Source organism: Chionomys nivalis, chromosome 8 (genome assembly GCF_950005125.1).
Source record: "Chionomys nivalis chromosome 8, mChiNiv1.1, whole genome shotgun sequence".
Classification (NCBI taxonomy): Eukaryota; Metazoa; Chordata; class Mammalia; order Rodentia; family Cricetidae; genus Chionomys; species Chionomys nivalis.
The window spans coordinates 12875095-12895227 of NC_080093.1; the positions used below are offsets into that span (position 1 = coordinate 12875095).

General features: G+C 50.9%; 2 protein-coding genes across 3 annotated transcripts in view; both read left to right on the plus strand.

The window, feature by feature from the left end:
• The first annotated feature begins 204 nt into the window (after positions 1 to 204).
• The window catches only part of Col17a1 (collagen type XVII alpha 1 chain), a 39481-nt gene continuing 19552 nt past the window's right edge, over positions 205 to 20133 (plus strand). For both annotated transcript variants that reach the window (XM_057777887.1, XM_057777888.1), the window contains exons 1-21: positions 205 to 256; positions 3303 to 3347; positions 4512 to 4616; positions 5750 to 5881; positions 6999 to 7046; positions 7944 to 7979; positions 8882 to 8929; positions 9448 to 9591; positions 10789 to 10947; positions 11610 to 11681; positions 12974 to 13045; positions 13743 to 13811; positions 14796 to 14957; positions 15323 to 15403; positions 15772 to 15816; positions 16797 to 17030; positions 17581 to 17796; positions 18028 to 18057; positions 18397 to 18423; positions 19839 to 19865; positions 19973 to 20035. In XM_057777887.1, the coding sequence (XP_057633870.1) occupies positions 205 to 256; positions 3303 to 3347; positions 4512 to 4616; positions 5750 to 5881; positions 6999 to 7046; positions 7944 to 7979; positions 8882 to 8929; positions 9448 to 9591; positions 10789 to 10947; positions 11610 to 11681; positions 12974 to 13045; positions 13743 to 13811; positions 14796 to 14957; positions 15323 to 15403; positions 15772 to 15816; positions 16797 to 17030; positions 17581 to 17796; positions 18028 to 18057; positions 18397 to 18423; positions 19839 to 19865; positions 19973 to 20035 (1867 nt within the window). The remainder of the gene's footprint in view (positions 257 to 3302; positions 3348 to 4511; positions 4617 to 5749; positions 5882 to 6998; positions 7047 to 7943; positions 7980 to 8881; positions 8930 to 9447; positions 9592 to 10788; positions 10948 to 11609; positions 11682 to 12973; positions 13046 to 13742; positions 13812 to 14795; positions 14958 to 15322; positions 15404 to 15771; positions 15817 to 16796; positions 17031 to 17580; positions 17797 to 18027; positions 18058 to 18396; positions 18424 to 19838; positions 19866 to 19972; positions 20036 to 20133) is intronic.
• Positions 18952 to 19502, plus strand: LOC130879400 (ATP synthase F(0) complex subunit C1, mitochondrial). The gene has a single exon (XM_057777890.1). The coding sequence runs from the start codon at positions 18981 to 18983 to the stop codon at positions 19398 to 19400; it is 420 nt and encodes a 139-aa protein (XP_057633873.1). The 5' UTR covers positions 18952 to 18980; the 3' UTR covers positions 19401 to 19502.

A 20133-nucleotide genomic window follows, 5' to 3' on the forward strand; every position in this document is an offset into this window, starting at 1 on the left:
GATTCTAAAAGGGATAGACTGTACTGGGGAACTGTTGGATTTTGTCTGTTACAATCGATGACCAGATGGGGACTGGTGCCTGTACAAGGTATACAGTTAGGCTTTGAGTGCTAAAGACGGGTTTTTGGCTATTAGCTTGAACGTGTGTCGTCCGGGCTAGGCATGCTAAAAGCAGTGACTTCTGTTCCTGCAGGTGGCTATGGGATGGATGTGACCAAGAAAAACAAGCGCGAAGGCACTGAAGTCACTGAAAGACGTAAGACTCTTTGGATTTCTTTTACTCAGAACTGTTTTAGCTCATTTGGGAACAGCAGCTCTAAGTCCCCTGCCACCGTGGTCTCTCCAAAGGTCTCAGCAGGCAGACTCCACTCCTTCGCCTGGGAGCCATCTTCTCGATTTTTGCTTTCATGTGCTTGTAACCAAAGGAGTTCTGTATCTTGTTCCAGGATGAAAATCTCCATTTCTGAGCCAGGCTCAGGGCACTATCCCCAGTCCGACAGAAAACAAAAGAGAAATAAAGAAAGGAAAGGAGGAAGGGGAGGGAGAAGGGAGGAGGGAAAGAAGGGTTTTCTTTTCCCCATAGTTTCCATGAGCAGAATTTCAACAACTGCCCAGGACTCTGTGATGACTACCTGATTCTCTGTGGTCTGTTTAACTCCTTTATTTAACCCTTCTCTACGCAGGGGTATAGGACAACAGACATCTAAAAGTAGAATGTCTTACTTATTTGGGGGACTAGGTTGAAATAACACTGGTGTCATGCTCCAAATCCAACCTAAAACTTGAAATCACATGCATTTACTCTGTGGAACTGTCTAAATGATAAATTCGGGGGCGTTTAGACTGTCTCTCCAGCAACTCTAATTTAGGAAACTTTTTCATTTATTGTGTGACTTCCATTTATTTCCAACAACAATGAAAAATTCTGGCTCCACAGACTTAGAACTTTAGGCTAGAAATAATTTATTTTTATGCATCAGAAAATCCCTAAGGTCGGTGCAGCAAGAGGTTACTGGGAGCTCAAGGACCATTATTCAAATGGAGCTGTCACCTTCCTATGACAAGCCCTTCCCTTTAATGTCCGGAGTGCGGTCTCCACAGCATTCATAACCCTGTGCTCCTGGGAGGGTGAGAGAACTAATTAGAAACACGCCATGTGACGGACAGGGATGATGGGCAGCAAGGCTGGAATCCCAGCAGCAGCTGACTCCATGCGGCACACAGTGGTCTGGATCATCTCCTTCCACCTGCTCTTTCACCCCTCTTTCCGACAAGCATGCATGCACGCACTCCTGCAAGCTGTTCTCTGATTTCCATACACATGCCATGGCACACGCATGCCCACACACACGTGCCATGACACACACATGCCCTCACACACATGCCCTCACACACATGCCCCACACACACGCCATGGCACACACATGCCCACACACACGTGCAATGGCACACACATGCCCTCACACACATGCCCTCACACACATGCCCCCCACACACGCCATGGCACATACATGCCCTCACACACATGCCCACACACATGCCCACACACACATGCCCCCCACGTGCCATGACACATGCATGCCCTCACACACATGCCCTCACACACATGTCCCCCCACATGCCATGGCACATGCATGCCCCCACATACATCCCCCACACACATGCCCCACACACATGCCATAGCACACGCATGCCCCCACACACGGTCCATGGCACATGCATGCCCCCACATACATCCCCCACACACATGCCCTCACACACATGCCATGGCACACACATGCCCCCACACACAGGGGCTCCAGCCAGATGAGGCCGAAAGTGAGGGAAGCAGTGTGTTGATAGCCACAGTCAGACAAAAAGTTGACCCTGTTATGGCTTTGGGAATCCACCCAAGCCTCATGCTACTTCAGGGGACTGACTTCTAAAGAAAGAGTCCTACTTCTGAACAGTGTTTTCCCAGATGCAGGAAGCTGTTAGTGTCTCCGTAAGCTTGCCACTGGAGAAACTCGTGGTTGTGTGGTATAAGGGGATGTTCCTCAAAGTCTACCTCTGGGGTTCGTTGATGGCTCATTTTACTGACCTCCCAAAGTGGCTTACTCAGGCTTCCTTCCTCTCTCTGCCCTCCATACTCACACACATCCTTGAGGGTTCCAGAATGAATCATGGTATACCAGAGACACCTCCAACTTCATCAGGGCAAAAAGAGTGAGATCAGCCAGGGTGCTGGCCCCAGCTGACCCAGGCATCTCTGGGAAGGGACAGAGCAGGGGTAGTGTATGTGACTGTAAGAAAGGAGAGCTGGCCTTCTTCCAGACTCAGACTCGGGCCTGGACTGGAGTGGTCAGTGAGAGGCCTTGGTGCCAAGACAACCCATTCTAACAATTGGGGGGGAACTTCTTTTGGTGCTGTCTTAGTTAGGGTTTTCGTGCTGTGAAGAGACGCCATGACCACAGTAACTCTTACAGAGGAAACATTTAATTGAATGGCTTACAGTTCAGAGGTTTAGTCCATTGTCACCATGGTGAGGAGCCTAGCAGCACGCAGGCAGACACGGTGCTGGAGATGGCGTTGTAAGTTCTACATCTGGATCTGCAGACAGCAGGAAAAGAATGCCACACTGGGCATGACTTGAGCATCTGAGACGTTAAAGCCCACCCTCAGTGACGCAATTCCTCCAACAAGGCCACACCTACTCCAACAAGGCCACACCTACTCCAACAAGGCCACACCTACTCCAACAAGGCCACACCTACTCCAACAAGGCCACACCTACTCCAACAAGGCCACACCTACTCCAACAAGGCCACACCTACTCCAACAAGGCCACACCTACTCCAACAATGCCACACCTACTCCAACAAGGCCACACCTACTCCAACATGGCCACACCTATTCCAACAATGCCACACCTACTCCAACATGGCCACACCTACTCCAACAAGGCCACACCTACTCCAACAAGGCCACATCTACTCCAATAAGGCCACACCTACTCCAACAAGGCCACACCTACTCCAATAAGGCCACACCTACTCCAACAAGGCCGAATAATCCTACTCCCTATGGGCCTATGGGAGGCCATTTTTATTCAAACCACCATAGGCACCAAAGAGAAAATTTATAGTCTAGGTACATTGACCCTCATTGTTACTGCTCAGATTTCTTTTCATAAAACACAGCTACGTAAAAAAGCTTTGTTGAGCCCAACAATGGGCTTAATGTATGACAGACACCAGGCCCTGCCAAAACCCAGTAATGTCAGTAAAAGCTACAGCATCTCCTCTTTTCCTTGTCTTTTCCAGTTATCACGGAAACAGTAACTACAAGACTCACATCTTTACCACCAAGTAAGTAGCTTTGTCCCAGTAGGTCCCATGTGAAGGCTCCGTGCTGTGATCTTGAACACAATAGTGTTCCCACTGAGAAAATCCAAACTTTCTGGAATATATTCTTGTGGGGGGGTGGGGGGAGTGGATTGAGACAGGATTTCTCTGTGTGGCCCTAGCTGTCCTGGAACTAATTCTGTCTGTTGACCAGGCTGGCCTTGAACTCACAGAGATGCACCTGCCTCTGCCCCCTAGTGCTGGGATTGAAGGTGTGCGCCTCCACCGCCTGGCTTGGGAGATGGCCTTTTGCTAGCAGTTAGGCTGATGTTGGATTAAACACCACAACTGCTACCAGCCCGAGTCATGTGATTCGCTGCGGAAGTGCGCAGCAACTGCTTGTTTCTGTCTAATTTGAGGACATTCCTATCACTCCCTGCAATAAACCTCCTTGTGTATTGGTAGTTACGTCCCACTCCCCTCTGCTCCCCCTGGCCCCTAGGAACTCCGTCTGCCGGGAATCGTGTCTGCGTCTGTCTTTATGGATTTGCTAGTATAGTCAGTAAAATATGGGGAATCCTATACTCCCTGAGCATTTGGTTTCACTCCACTTTTGTTCGGGAGCTCTTAAGTGGATTCTAATCTTCCTGGTGGATTCTAACAACAGAGATCCCAACACTACCCCTGAGCCCTCGTGGGCCGTCGGATGGGGAGAACCCACCCATCCGTGGCCAAGCCCACGTGGGTTGTGGGGTGGGGAGAACCCACCCATCCATGGCCACAGCAGGGTGACAGAAGCAAGTCAAGTGGAACCCAGAGCCACCCCTCATCCTCCTAGCACCTCTCGCGGCTGCGGCTGCTGAGTCTGGGTCCCAGCTTCCAACTGAGATGGGGGCGGGGCTTCGCGTCACTCAGCGGCCTGGTCTGTCTGGTCTATTTTTCCTGCGGGATAACTTTCCGTGCTCCACCAGAAAGCTCTCCTTCACATCAAGCAGGTTATTCTTTCCAGACCTCTGTACTGAAAATGAGGAGTGGGGAAAGGGCCGCTTGGAATTTGGAGCGTGGTAGGCGAGGCATCCCAACCAGCGGGAGCCTGACGAGAAAGGGGGCGGGGAAGGCTCCACAGAGCAGAGGATGAGGAGACCCTCTGGATTGGCTCCACCTTGAGACTGCCACCTGCTTTGACAGAAGGGAGCACCAGCAATGGATACGCTAAGACTGGCTCTCTCGGTGGAGGAAGTCGGCTAGAGAAACAAAGTCTGACTCACGGCAGCAGCGGCTACATCAACTCAAGTAAGTGGCGCCTGGCCTGAGGGTCAGGGTGATAAGCCGAGATGAGAAACAGTGGAAATCCACGGTCTGCAGTCATTGCATGAGGGGGACCATTGCCCTCTCTGTCGTTCATTCCACATGCCCCAAGAGTCACCCAAATGACAAGGGAGGGCTTGGCTCTCAAATCACCAGCTTTGGACACCTACAGCAAATGGATTCGATTTTCACTAAGTCTCCAGGGCAGGTGTCACTCACCAGTTAGGAAGCCTGCGAGGGAGGTTGTCGCTTCCGGATTGAGTCCCTCTACCTAAGCTGCATCATATAGCAAAGGCTGTGTGTGTTTGAGGTTTACAGTCGGACTAACAAGGAGTGAAAGGTGAAGTCTGATTTGCTCTGCTGAGAAACTCGAATGCAGTTCCCAACCTGTGGGTCACAACCCCCTCTAGAGACTGAATGACCCTTTCACAGGGTCACATATCAGATATCCTGCCTATCAGGTATCAATGTGATAATTCATGACAGTAGCAAATTATAGTTATGAAGTAACAATGAGAATAATTTTATGTTGGGGTCATCACAACATGAAGAACTGTATTAAGGGGTCTCGGCATTAGGAAGGCTGAGAACTGCCGCCCTAATGACACACAGCTCCGAGCTGCAGTATCCTGCTGGGTAAGCACCCACTGTGACCCTCTCGCTCCCTGTGAGGCCATCTTCCATGTGAAAACAAAATACAGCAAAAGTATGACAAACAAACAAACAAACAAACAAACCACATAACCAACGCTGGAAGCCATTAAGAGGTGGCAGGGGAAATGAAAAGGAAACCTAACACTCAGGAGAGCCTGCCCTCGTCCCTCTGAGCAGGAGTCTGTGGTCCAGCATCAAGTCCTCAAGAAAACTCTAAGCATCCTTACAACCCCCACGCACTCTGTGTCTGAGGGCATCCTTACCTCTCAGTGTCTGCCCGAAAAGGCAGGAACAGCAACCCTGCCTTCCTTCTCCTGTGTCCCCTGGAGTCCCCCTGCCCCTCTCTCAGGGTCCTCGCTTAGTAGCCTGGAGATTATTTGGCTGATAGAACCGTGTTTGGATGTTGAGGAAGCATCTCTGGTGAGGTGGTGCCACTAGCATTTACAAACATTTCCCCATGGCAGGCGGGAGCATCCGGGGCAACGCTTCCACCTCCAGCTACAGGAGAGCTCACTCGCCCGCCTCTACCCTGCCCAACTCTCCCGGCTCCACCTTTGAGAGGAAAACTCACATGACCCGCCATGGAACTTACGAAGGTATCTGCAGAAGAGAGCGGCTCTCTTCCTGGTGTAAAGCCGCTCATCCTCGGCATGTTGGCTTCTTGGCTTCTCTTGTGTCCACACTCCACCCATCTTCCTCCTCACTGCATGGCTGCTCTTACTGATCGCATTATTGGAATAGCCTTGCATTCATTTATCTCTCTCATTCTTTTTTTTTTTTATTTACCTAATCGCTTTCCAACTAACATGTTACCGTGTTTTACGCTACGCGAAATGCCTTACGGATCTTGTCTTCAGGGGACCTATAGTCTATAGACGACCTAAGATGACAGGAAGAAGCAGTAATACCGAGTAGAAGGAGGTTCCTACTTTCCACTGAGGAAATCAAGGATGACTCCATGAAGGTGGTCTTGGCCTTGGCCTCGTGGTTACACTCATAGATGGAAGGACAAGACAAGGACGGTCCAGGGCTAAAGAGGGATTGGGAGGCCCAGATTCTGTACTAGGCTTAGATTTTAGTCTCTGCATAAGAACACACAGAGGTTTTTGAGGCAAACAGATGATCAAATTTGAGGCCCAGAAAGCCATGAACAGGTGACAGTTTTTTTGTTTTTTGTTTTTTTTTTTTCTTTTGGTTTTTCAAGACAGGGTTTCTCTGTGGCTTTGGAGCCTGTCCTGGAACTAGCTCTTGTAGACCAGGCTGGTCTCGAACTCACAGAGATCCACCTGCCTCTGCCTCCCGAGTGCTGGGATTAAAGGCGTGTGCCACCAAGTGACAGTTTAAAAGGAAATCTTCAATGGTTGAGAAGAGAGAAATCTGGGCTACGAGTGGCTTCTAGCAGTGAAAGGGGGCTGGGAGGTGCGAGATAAAAGAGACAGAATTGGCAGGCTTTGCCACCAATGTGAAATGTAAGAACCTGGAAACAGCTGTGCCCCTGAGGTTCCAAATACAGACTGGGCACAAAGTGATGCCAACAGTTTGGACAGGAAAGCAGGAGGAAGGCCCCTGCTTGAGTGAATTCTGCTACGAGAATGACCCATTGCCTCCTGAAACACCTCCAGCTATGGGACATAGTAGCTGGCACCCCTGTCCTGTAGGAAGCCTTGTGGAGGTAAGCAGCCTTTTGTACTAAGTGTCCCATCTTCTCTCCAGGTAGCTCCAGCGGCAACTCCTCCCCTGAGTACCCACGGAAGGAACTTGGTAAGTCGTCTCCTTATTTGCTGGCGAAATGCTCTAACAGGGCACCGGGGAAATGCCTGAATGATGGATACTGGCCAGGGGATACCAGGAGCCAAATGGTTTCTTCTCAGAGTTTGGCTTCCGTTGACTTGCTTCCCATTCACCCTGATGCATCCTTGCCAGTTTATTAACTTATGTCGTCAGCATTTGCTCATGACACTGATAAGATGGTAACCTGTGTACACGGTTCATGCTAGGACACATGAGCCCCCAAGGCCAAGCAACAGCTGTAGGGATTCTTCTTTCCACGGTCTTCACAGAGACCTGCCACCAAGGAGGAGCACCAGTCGCAATGTTCAAATGCTGGACGTCTCTCTACAGCTCCCTCCCAAGGGCCACGTCAGACACCTGTGCCACACTGAGCTGTGTGTTCACTTGACCTTAAGTGTTTCTCTTGACCTTAAGTCTTTGGTCTGTATTCTTAGAATCTCAATGTACAAATGAACTGAGGTTAGGACCAGTGGTTCCATAATGATTATAATTTTCTATATTTGCTTATGTTGGGAAAGCCAAGGCAGGCCTTAATAAACTTAAAGATTTAGCAGTCTTTTGGTCCATTTGACAGTGTTTCCACTTGTCCAAATGCATCATGCAAACACACACACACACACACACACACACCTCCGACACAATGCTCTAAGCATCAGCTAGCTCAACATTTGCTCAACTAAATTGCATAAAGGTGTTGCAAGAACATTACTTGCCCTTCAGCCTCCGGGCATTGTTTATTTAGCATCTTCTATACAGTAAAAAATACATACATCTGGATTTAGACACTGTGAAAATATCCCCGAGTTCAAAAATATTCAGCATACCAAATCTTATCTGTGCCTGAGGTTACTTTTCTCTCTTCCTCAGCATCTTCTGCAACCAGAGGACGAAGCCAAACGCGAGGTGAGTACCATCACTAAATCCGGTTCAATTCACTCTGAGGAAATAGTGCTTGTCAACCTGTAGCCAGGAAGCAGAGCACAGAAGCTCCTCATCTTGAGGAGCCTGGAGCACTGCAGAGTCTCAGACAACTCCGTGAGCATAGGAGTGGGCATCTGAGAACGACCCACAAAGCTCCATGGGCAGGAACCAAACACAGTGGCAATCTGAGGGATACGGATGCCACATTTGTCTTCACAGATGGTCTCCCAGATGCACTCTGATTTCCTTTGTAAATCAAGACAAGCAAAAGCCCTTCTTTGACAAATTATTGCAAGGGACAGTTCTTTAAACTCGTCATCTAAAAAGATAGAGGAGAAAAAGACTCTAGAAAAGCCACCCTAGCAGAGGCCTGCGCAACCGTGGGAGTCTTGTGTCAGGCTGCACTGAAGGCAGAGTCCTCCGCAGGCTCCACGTGTTCTTCGTGACCAGGCTAGGCTCCCACCGTGTGTCATTGGGAGCTGTATCAGCCACCCGCAGCTTTAGGAAGAGAGTTAAAAGTCTCCCACTCCCTAGCTGAAGCTAGCTCTACGCTGCCATCTTACCGACTTCCTGTTAGATGACAAAGTGAACATCAGAGGTTTTCGAGTTCTCCTGTCCCCATCTCGGGGGCTCTCAGAGGCAGAAAGATGCTGGCAGCAGTGAGGTGGGTGGTGAAAAGCGGGGCCTCCTTGCTCAGCCTGGGATTTGTGAAGTCTCAGGTACCTAGGAGTCAGCTGGCAAGTGCTGAGGCAGAGAGGACATCCCTTCTGTAGCCACACAGAGTAGCCCCAATAAGTCACACTCTTCTCAGAACTCGGGGTGCAGGACAGTGATGCAGACTCCTTCATCCGCAGCCTCTCCTTCTCTTCTCTCCCCTTGTACAGAGAGTGAAATTCGGGTTCGACTGCAGAGTGCATCGCCATCCACCAGATGTAAGTGGTCACTGTCCTTCTTCAATGGCAGCACCCAGGAAAGTCTCAGAATAAATCAGAAGCAGAGGAACAGCAGAGCTGAGGAGTTAGGGGATAACGTGTGCTACCCTGAATCTCTTTCAACACTGGCAGGCATACCAGGTCACCCATATTCAAGGGAAAGCCAATTGTCAAGCCAGTTTCTTAAAAGAGCCTAACCCTCTATCTGCCCTATCCCAGATGACGGTGTCTTCCAGGCGCAGTCACCCCAATGAGTCTGGGGAGGAAATACCTCCAAGGACTCTGAGTTGTGTGTCTGAAGCCCTGTACTTATAAGGCTATCCCAGCAGCAAACTGGCAGGTTCATAGGAGCTGCATATTGTCAAAATTCAAAAACTACAGCGCTAATGGGAAATGTCCCCACTTATGGGGCAGATACCAACTTCTCTGTTATCAGAATGCCATCGGCATTCCTTCCCTGAACTTTGGACTTAGGAAAGGGTCCAGGGCCTGATGGGAAAGTCTGGGGTTCTTCGCAGGGACAGAACTGGATGAAGTCAAGCGTTTGCTTAAGGGGAGCCGATCTGCAAGCGCAAGTCCCACCAGGAACACCTCCAACACGCTCCCCATCCCCAAGAAAGGCACCGTAGAGACCAAAACAGTGACTGCGAGCTCCCACTCAGGTAAGCGCAACAGCCCAGGCTGTCACGGGGAGTTGGGGACAATGTGAAAGATATGCCTCTTCAGCTTTACCAAAGTTGGGAAAGCACCAAGTGTCTGCTCTTCCACACCGTGAATGTCTGAGCGGGGCTTTCTAATCCTCAGCTGTCTTCCGAGGATGTGGTACCCAGATAAATTTCTAAGAGTCTCCCCAGAGAGTTCTGAGAGCTCTGGATGTGTGGTCCACGAGAAGAGTGGGGGCAAAGTTGAAGTGCTTTCACCATCACAGATGAAGTATTTATTTTATGCTGCTCTGTGTCAAGCCCTGAGAAAAAAATGGACAAGGGAGGCATAGCCAATGCCCTGGTCGGGGAGGGTCGCTGGGGGAATTGAGCAGGAAACCAAGAGACATAGAACGAGTGGAACTCAGCAGCCTCGTGGAGCGTGTCATGTGTCTTCCATGAGGGAAATACTTCTTCAGGTGACAGGAAGAGAAGTTAGCAGGGACATAGGCAGAGGGAAGAGGCCACATCTATGGATGAACATCTCCTGCTGTTTCTGGAAAGTCTTGATACCATGACCTTCCTCATGTGACTTCCGTGTAAAGCCAAGCCTCCAAGCACGCTAGCAGCTGTTGGCCAGCACCCTCTCATGGAGTGCATGACATCAGATTGGAAGAGGCATGAAAAGCCCTGTTAGGACAGAATGCCTGACTGACTGAGTCTGGTTGACTCGCAGAGATGATTTAGTGAGGGTCTAACTAAGAAGGCTGCTGTGTCCAAGGGGTTATTACATCTGAGCACTCCTCCTCTGATGCATACCCCGCATTTGCTAGGGCGACCAAAAGCAGCTCCTGACTGAACTACCCCTGGGCATCTTTAAAAAAGGCAGAGCAATAAAGGATTGTCCTCATTGGTGGGGAGAGGCCTGAAAGATATAGAAAGAAATGCTAAGAAGATACAACTAGTGGACACTAAAGTAAAATTATTTTCATATTTCACCAAGAACTAGCAAGAATTTTGTGATCGAAGAAATCAATGACTTCTGTCAAAAAAATGGAATGACTAAGTGCCTTAGGCTATCCCGAACTGAGGGAGTTCCTGGGATAGGGACCTTCAGTACTAAGTTCAGGGAAGCTCCAGGGAGCCAAGCAACCAAGCTCCCCCAGCAGGAGCGTCCATCTCTCTCGTGGTGAGGTACACGTGTGTTTCTCTTTCCAGTATCAGGAACCTATGACGCGACAGCACTGGGCACCAACCTCCCCTCCCACATGTGGTCGTCCACCTTGCCCGCAGGGTCCTCCATGGGGACCTATCACAACAACATGACAGCCCAGAGCTCCTCCCTTCTCAACACCAACGCCTACTCAGCAGGATCGGGTAAGGTGTGGGCTGCACCTGGCTTCTCCCTCCCCGAATGGGGACCAATGGGGACCAATGGGGACCGCTGCAGCTCTACTCAGTCACTGAAGAGCTCCCTCGGTGGGCGCCATCCCCAGGGCCTCCTGGGAAGGTTTTGTTTTTGTTTTGTTTTTTTATGCCCAAATGTCCAAAGCATTTCCCACTGGAACATTGTTCATTTCAATTTAACCCAGAAGGTATTTTTTTTATAGAATGAACATATAAGACTTAGTATCAGAAGAAATATAATGTAAAAGAACACTAAAAATAGATGCAGACGCCATATATCAATGAGTGTGAATTGACAGGGGGACCCTTGAGCCATCAAATAATTTTTAGAGACCCCACTCTATAAAATGGGGACACTAAGAAGAGAACCTTTAACTGGACTCACTTGTCTACTCCGGGTCTAGCTACCCAAGATCGCCTTTGGCGAGGACCTAGGGTGCCACAAGCTGATGTCTGGTTCTCTGCAGCAAAGAGAAAGAATTGAATAGTAAGGGTTTTTTTTTTCCCCAAAACCAAAAATGTAACAGAATGCTGGAGCCAGCTTCCAGCATTTGTTCTGGCGTATGCACAGCATGTGGGCTTCCGCCTTGCCTGGGCCTTGCTGTCAACTGTCTTCTCTTTCCCCACTGTAGTCTTTGGAGTGCCGAATAACATGGCATCATGCTCCCCCACCCTGCTCCCCGGACTCAGCAGCTGCTCCTCAGGTCAGTGCCACCACCTTGTCACCTCTTCCTCTTTTTGGAATTTATTTTTTTATTTTTCTATTGCGTGAGCGAGCATTCTGTCTGCATGGATGTTTGTTCATCATGAGTGTGAAGCGCCTGCAGGGGGCAGAAGAGGGCATGGGATCACCTGGAACCGAAGTTTTCGCATAGGCTCTGGGAACCACATCAGTAAGGCAATCTTCCACAGACATGTCAGCAGGCCAGCTCAAGGGAGACAATCCCTCACTGAGAGCCTTCCCAGATGATTCTAGGCTATGTCAAGTTGACATTTAAGTCAACAATCACAAGCCTAGGAATCAAAATTGGGGCAAGGATTTAGCAGGTGCACACCTTTAACCCCAGAATTCCAGAGGTAGAGATGGGTAGCTCTCTGGGTTCGAGACCATACTGATCTGTGTGGTGAGTTGCAGGGTTGCACAGAGGTGTGCTGTCTCAAAAGGGGATCTTCAAATAAACCACTTCAAACAGAGCTCAGTGGTTATTTTATGTTGTACTGCCCAGGCCACTGTGCCTGCGCAGACCTCGGGGTTAGAGCAGGGGAAGGGGCGTGATGATGCTCGGCTCAGCATTCAACCTGCCAACCTTAGTCAGAGCAGAACACCCAACCCACAGGAAGCAATAAGGATCCAGTAAAACAGCAGGGATTAAGTGAAGAGCGAGGTCAAAGAGGACTTCCTGAAGGAAGTGGGTCGAGGAACTAGGAAAAGACACAGGAAAGTAAGCCCTCCACCCCCACTGCTGGAGAGAGCTGATTTCCTGTGTCCAGCTGATCACAGGGCTCCCGAGCCGTGGAAGCCATCTTCACATGCTGGCCCAGCTCATTGGTGCTTTCTCTCCTGCAGCATATGGCTTGAAGAAGATACGCTGCCTCAAAGGAAGGGGAGACCAGGGAGTTTATGTGTTAGTGTCAGAAGAAAGAGTTCAAAAGAAAGGGAGAGAAATGCTGTGTTCGCGCTTCTAGGCTCAGTGTGTCTGCATCCGGTCTCCACACAGCGAACCTACTAGCCTAGAGGGCAACAGGGACAGGATATTCAGGGGAGGCGGTAGTGTTTGTCAGCCCTATGTGACATACTGCTATTTAGTCACATGGCCCTTACTCTGAAACAATCATAGATAAAGTTTATTCTGGTGGAAGATGACTGCATTTCTAAGAGCATGCCCCTGGTAAAAGCAGTTTTCCGGGAAATGATCCGGCAGCTTCAGGATGCTTGCGGCATCCCGAGGGCGTCCTCCCACTCACGACTCTCGCCCGTTCTCGGTTTCTCTCGCAGTGTTTGGCATGCAGAACAATCTGGCCCCCAGCTCTTCTGTCCTAGCCCACGGCACAACCACCACTTCCACAGGTTGGTAGCCCACGTGTGGGGCTCAGGAACTGGGAATGGGCACCCCTTAGACGCTACAACTCACGACACACCTTTTCACAAAGAGTTAAAAGGACCAAAAGAACTTTCCCACCAGTAAACCAGCCCCCACCCCACCCCCACCCCCACAGCCTAAGATGTCAACCCTCATCCCTTACTGTCTCCCTCTGTGAGTTAACTACACAGGGGAGCCTGTAAAGTCAGCACGTCCACCCTGAGACAACTCGTTCCCATGTGTCTCTCAGCCCAGCTGGTCAGGTGGTCTCTCCAGCTCATTAGTCAATCTTTTGCAGCCCCTGTCACTTCAGATAAAGCTCCATGGTTGTTTTTATGTTGTTCCTCCCAAGCTGTTGTGCCTGTGCAGACCTGGGGGTTAGAGCAGGGGAAGGGATCGCGGTGATGCTCTGCTCCTACGTTCAACCTGCCTACTCCTTAGCTGGAGTAGAACGCCCAACCCACGGGAAGCTATAACAATCCTGTAAAACAGCAGGGATTAAGTGAAGAGTGAGGCCAAAGAGGAAGTGGGCTTACGAACTAGGAAGAGACACAGCAAATTAAGCCACCCCACCACACCCCCGCTGGAGAGAATTGATTCCATGTGCTTTCTCTCAGCTGATCAGACGGCTCCCACGCCACCGTACCACATTAGCCCAACTCCTTGGCTCTTTCTCTCTTGCAGCGTATGGTGTGAAGAAAAACGTACCGCAGCCCCCCACGGTCACCAGCACCGGTGTGTCCACCTCTGCTAGTGAGTGCTATTACCAACATCTAGGGCCCCGGTTGGCGCATGGGAGAGGTGCCATTACGACACACGGTGTCCTGGGAAAGATCTCAACCCGTGCATGGGTGATCTGAGACCCACAAACACAGCTCCTCTCGAAGGTCTCAGGGATGTTTCTACGGGGATGAGCTGGCTTGATCTTCCTCCCTGGAGCAGAAAGTTCCACCCACCCCCCTTACACCTACCTGCTGTTATCTTCCAGCCACCATACTTATCTGGAAACTCTTGGCTTTCTGTTACCTGGGATCTCTGAGAAGCTGGGAGCCCCTCTGAAGCTACTTCCTATAGACTCTAGGGATGTGGGTTCACCCCATGCAATGAGCTATTTCCTCCAGTGCTTAGGTCCTGCTGTGTCTCCTTCCAGTCAGCAATTCATTCATTTAAAATAAAACGTTACCAAGCACCCATTTAGTATCAGACAGGCAGTTTGGTTTTCCAGGTGAACAAGAGAGGGCAGAGTCGTGTAGTGTCGCGGTGAGAGCAAGACAGTGCCAATGGGGCAGCGGGTGACAATCACAAAGACAAAGTGCACCAGACAATGTCAGAAAATGACATGATTCCTAAGCAAGCAAGCCATGTGGTGGACATGGGGCCTGTGTATGAGAGGGCAGAGCTTTAGGGGGGCGGTCAGAAAAAGCCTCCCCAGTATGGTAAAACCAATTTATTATTATAGTTAAGTAAGGGCCTGGCTGATGAAAGAGACCTTGGCAAGGTCAATGAAGACCCTGTGTCTTCAGATAGAGGTGGCCCCATAGACCAGTTCCCAATACGTCCATCATTGTCCCAACCTCGTGATGGCCAGACCTAGCCGGTCCCCAAGGTACTTCACAGCACTGCTGTCTAAAAGAGGAGCCCCCCCAACACACTGGGGAACCCTCTTTCCTTCCTCCGGCTTCCTCTCCTTTCCTTGGCATCCTTCCCTTCCCCCTCACCCATGGCTTTCCTCTACAGCCTGCACCACCAGTGTCCAGAGTGATGACCTCCTGCATAAAGACTGCAAGTTCCTGATTCTGGAGAAAGACAATGTACCTGCCAAGAAGGAGATGGAGCTCTTGATCATGACCAAGGACAGTGGGAAGGTCTTCACTGCCTCCCCTGCCAGCATCTCTTCAAGTAAGTCAGAGCTCGGGTGCCATGGGCTTCAGAAGGGCAGACTGTACAGGAGGCCCAGGGCCCTCACAAGGTGGTTGGAGCCGAGTTAGTGAGTTAGTCATAAGCCACCGGGATTCCATTTTGATGAAAAATACCTGCTTGGACCTGCCTTGAATGCAGATAAGCTAGGAAAACCGGGAGTCTGTGCACAGTGGGAGTCTAGCCACAGCCCCAGAGAAGGAGATTAGCCCAGCAACACCGGACTAGCTTCCTATCAGGCTAACCTGGGTCTTCCCAGGATGGAGGGGATACGAGCAGGCAGGGAGAGTGAAGAGACAGGCAGGGGGTGGGGGGTTAGACCAGGTTATCACTGGTTCTGCGCACAGCTTCTTTTTCAGAGGACACCCTGAAAAAAGAAAAGCAAGCTGCATATGTGGCTGACACCTGCCTAAAGGCAGATATAAATGGTAAGAGAAATCCGACCCTGCCCACCTAGCGAAATAAAACCACACCTCATTTTTCCGTCTTCTGGGACCACAATGCTCAGAGTCCACTGGCAGCCCCAAGAATGTGTTAGGAACATAGGATCCAGCCTTCCTCGGACTTGCTGGGTGGGAGGTTGCAGCTTTTATGTGGAAGTGTGTGTGGTATACCATGTGGGGTACACTGTGTGGGTTCATGTGTGGAGGGTGCATGTGTGGGGGTGCCGTGTGTGGGGATTCACATGTGTGTGGGTGCACACGTATGGTTGCATGTGTGTGGGAGTACATGTATGTGTGCTTGTGTGCTTTTCCAGTCCTCAAGTCCAACTCCCAACTTGTGTTTGTACTTTTAGGAGACCTAAATGCTGCATCCACAAAGAGCAAGGTCACCTCAGTAGGTGAGTAAGATTGGGGGACCCTGCTGTGAAAGATCCGCGTGGTTGGCCATAGTTAGCGGGACAGAGATGGCCCTTGCCGGAGCCTGTACACACACGAGCTACCCAGATCTGGCCTCCTACAGGCTCGAAAGGGAGAAAGATGGAAAATGGGAGTGACAGGCTGGGGTCACAAAGATGATGCTCCAGGGCCCCCCAGCTCCTAATGGCCAGCCGCCACGCTCTCTGAGGCCCAGAGTCTCCCACCAGGGCGGGCACAGCACGACAGGCCCAGGATGATCATCCCGTGATTGCTCCAGCCCTCCGCCCCTTCCTCCCCTCCTCCCCCGCCTTGTGAGAGAAGTGCATGACGTCCCCACCTCCAAGACAACTGCCGGCCCTTACCTTTAAAATACAATTTTAGGTTTGGGTAATAAGTGAGAACCACCAAAGGTGAGCTGTGTCAAGTGAGGCTTAGTGACCCGATATGGGGGTTTAGGCCTAATCAGAGGTAGGCATCGTGCGTGCATGCATGCGACACCCCTAACAATGAAGATGTTTTAAAGCCCGCTGGGGTCTGCGTCCTCCACTCCTTAAGAATCTCATTTCACAGCCGGGCGGTGGTGGCGCACACCTTTAATCCCAGCACTCGGGAGGCAGAGGCAGGCGGATCTCTGTGAGTTCGAGACCAGCCTGGTCTACAGAGCTAGTTCCAGGACAGGCTCCAAAGCCACAGAGAAACCCTGTCTCGAAAAAAAAAAAAAGAATCTCATTTCACTGTTTAAGGAAGCAGTTTGACCTCATTTTATAAAAACTCTTGTCAAGAGTCACACAGCCAAATCCCGGGGTTTTCAGACTTCCTTTTTAGTCATATCTCTATGCTCATGAAAAGCCTCACACAAACTCAAACCCTCTGGAACTGACCGACCTGACGTCACCAATTTTGAAGGGAGACAGACAGGAGGCCTCCTGAATTCAACTCATCCTCCTTATTTTTTCCACAGAAAACCACAGCTATGACCGAGGTGGCGGTGGTGGTGGAGGCAAAGGCGGCGGTGGAGGCGCCATACATGGTGGTGGTGGTGGCGGCGGTGGTGGCGCCGGTGGCGGAGGAACATGGGGGGCTGCGCCTGCCTGGTGCCCCTGTGGCTCCTGCTGCAGCTGGTGGAAGTGGCTGCTGGGCCTGCTGCTTACCTGGCTGCTGTTGCTGGGTCTGCTCTTCGGCCTCATCGCTCTGGGTACGTGCCAAGGCCACAGAGCCTGAACGAAGTGCCCAGCCCTCCTCCCCCTTCTTAGAGTTAGGAAATCACAAGCAGCCCTGAGTGTTAGGGCCCAGGAGCTGACGGTTGCTAGCCAGTGCAAAGGCTGTTTTTCTACAGAGAGGAAACAGCCCCTGGAGGCATCTGGTCCAAGTCTCAAGCAGGACACTGGGAATCTAAGGTCCTGGCTCCTCCCTAGGCTCCTGCACTGATGGCCTTTAGGGCCTCACTGCCTCAGGGTCCTTTCAACCTTTATCTTTCCTGAGCATCTACCTCCTTTTCCCTGTTTTTTCTCTCTCTCCACCTCCCAGAAGAAGGAGAGCCACCCTTGTATTCAGCTTGGGTAGTGACAGAGCCAGGCTTCTGGAAGCTCAGGGGATGTTAGCTCCTATTGGCCACAGGATTATCTCTGCATGAGTATTCTTGAATTGTGTGCCCCGGAGTGTGCAGAAGCCCCTTCCCCAGCCCAGGGCCCCAGGGCAAGAGGCAGACCCAGTCCTCACGGACGGTCCCCGTGTGTCCATCACAGCGGAGGAGGTGAGGAAGCTCAAAGCCCGGGTGGATGAGCTGGAGAAGATCAGGGTGCAATATTCTGAAGACAAGGTGGAGAGAAGTAGCAAGGACCGCCTTCTGAGTGAGGCGCCTGGCCTGGGACCTGGGTTAGGCAAAGCTGAGCTGGATGGCCGCAGCCAGGAGGTGATCTGGCTCTTCGTGAGGGACAAGCTGATGAAAGAACAGGAAAACGGTGAGAGCAGGCCAGAAACAAGGCCAGCAAGCCCAGAACTGGGGGCCTGGGTGGCCTTACACCTGTCCCGGGGACACTCCTCAGCCTTTCTTCTCCTCCCATCCTATCCTCCATCACCCTAAGAGACAAGATGGAGCTGGGCTGGGATCCCCACTTTCGTTTGGGTGGTGGTGGTGTGTGTGTGTGTGTGTGTGACTGACTGACTGACTCAAGGTCTGTTCTTTTTTGTAGGAAATCTCAGAGGAAATCCCGGTCCAAAAGGTATTGGGGTGACCCAAACTTTCCCTTGCCCTCATATCTGCAGGGAAGGCATGATTCCCTGGGACTGGAATCCTTTTCTCTTTGTGCAAATGGGAGAATGCAGATACCACCTGTCTGTCAGGAAGCTGGGAGTTAACTTTCCAGTCAGACATCACAGCAGGGTTGGGAGCCTGGGCACTGTCCAGGAGAAGCCTAGTGGTCTGCCCCGAGGGCCCTAACAGGGCCCCATCTTCTTACCATGATATGTGGTTCCCATGTTGGAAATGACTGTGAAACACGGGTGAGAAAGCAGGTCTTGGTTAATATACCATCTCACAGTGTCTGTCTTTCTGGTTTTAGGTGACATGGGAAGTCAAGGCCCTAAAGGTAACTATTCCAAAGACGATTTACCTTAAGCCCTGGGGAGGGGGCAGTTAAAGCAAGCAGGAAAACCCTCAGGCTGAGAAAGGCCTTTTAATAAACGGTAGTCCGCACCTGTCTGAGGAGGAGCCTGCCTGTCCTGTTGCCCCTGGCTGGACCCAAAGCAACTTTCCCTGAATCACATCACTGAGCGTCTTGTTACCTCTAGAGTGGGAAGGAACTACATAAAGACCCTGGCCCCTCCCAGAGCCTCTGATTAAGTGGATATGGAGGCTCAGGAACCTTCCGTCTTCATCACCCCAAGGGATCCTGCACCCAGGGGTACCTTCCCTATGAAAGGCTCACCTCCATCCTTGGCTCCGTTCTAACTCACTTGAATAGATGAGACCCCAGGCAGGAAGTGGGTTCCTCCATTTGCCTGCCTTTCTCCCCTGCGTATCTCCTTCATGCTTCCCACACTCTTCCAACCTCAGCACACACACCCCTGGATCCCTACCTAAGTCCACCTTCCAAGATTTACAATTCGAGGCTGAGACCAAGGGCTAAAGCTGGGAGATTGAAAAATGCAGACCACCAAGGCACTGCTCGTTACTCCAGTTCTGATCCGCTCCTGTACCAGGGGTCTAATCAGGCCTGTGTCTGCCTCCCTCTTGAGTAGACCAGAGGCCCCATCTAAACAGGTTAAACAGCCTTCCTGCAGCAGCTCCCCTCTCCAGGTGGCCAGACGGGAATTCCAGACCAGTGTTGTTTCCCGGGACATTGACACAGCTGCCAAGTTTATTGGTGCTGGGGCTGCCACAGTTGGTGTGGCCGGATCCGGGGCTGGCATCGGAACAGTGTTTGGTAGCTTGATTATTGGCTATGCCAGGAACCCGTCTCTCAAGCAACAGCTCTTCTCCTATGCCATTCTGGGCTTTGCCCTGTCTGAGGCCATGGGGCTCTTCTGTTTGATGGTCGCCTTCCTCATCCTCTTCGCCATGTGAGGCTCCATGGGGTCACCCAGCCGTCCCTGCTGCTTCGACTCCATGCCGGTCCTGGTGCTGGAGTGTGCTGAGCTTTACCATTAAACAACAACGTTTCTCTAACAAAAAAAAAAAAAAAAAAGATTTACAATTCGACACCCGTCCTGATCCTGTTTAGGATGGGAGCTGGTGGTTCTGGAGCCCCAGCCTGATGAGTCAGGTAACGTATAGGACTTCCGCATACCGCAGAACTCAGGAAAACATTGTATTTCCACTCTAATTATGTCCCAAACAACTCACGGAGACTAATGATGGAAAAATGTATTTGTGGGTTTAGCAACGATTTGAACGTAACTGGATGCATTTGCTCCCTGGAAGGCCAACTGAACCTTCTAGCGGCTCCTTAGGGGACCAGGCCGCGTTCTCTATCTGATGTGTCCTTTTCTTTCATCCCAACAGGAGACCGAGGCCTCCCTGGGTTGCCAGGTAGGTAACCTGCAGTGATTACACACCTCTCATGTTGGGTTGGGTATGTTCAGTCGTAGCTGCCAACTCTGGAGGAAATACACACTGGGGTCTTCTTATATCCGCAGGTATTTCTGGGCCCCTAGGCCACCCAGGCCCAGAAGGACCAAAGGGACAAAAGGGCAGCATTGGTGAGAGCTCCATTTCTAGTTGTTTGTTTCCTCTTCGTCCTTTTTTTAAGTATTAAGGAGATCTTGTTTTAGAAGTCAACAATGACCACAACAGAGAA

What these genes read in the sequence shown, in the direction of transcription:
- LOC130879400 (XM_057777890.1), top strand. Translation starts at nt 18,981, where the DNA reads ATGCAGACCACCAAGGCACTGCTCGTTACTCCAGTTCTGATCCGCTCC.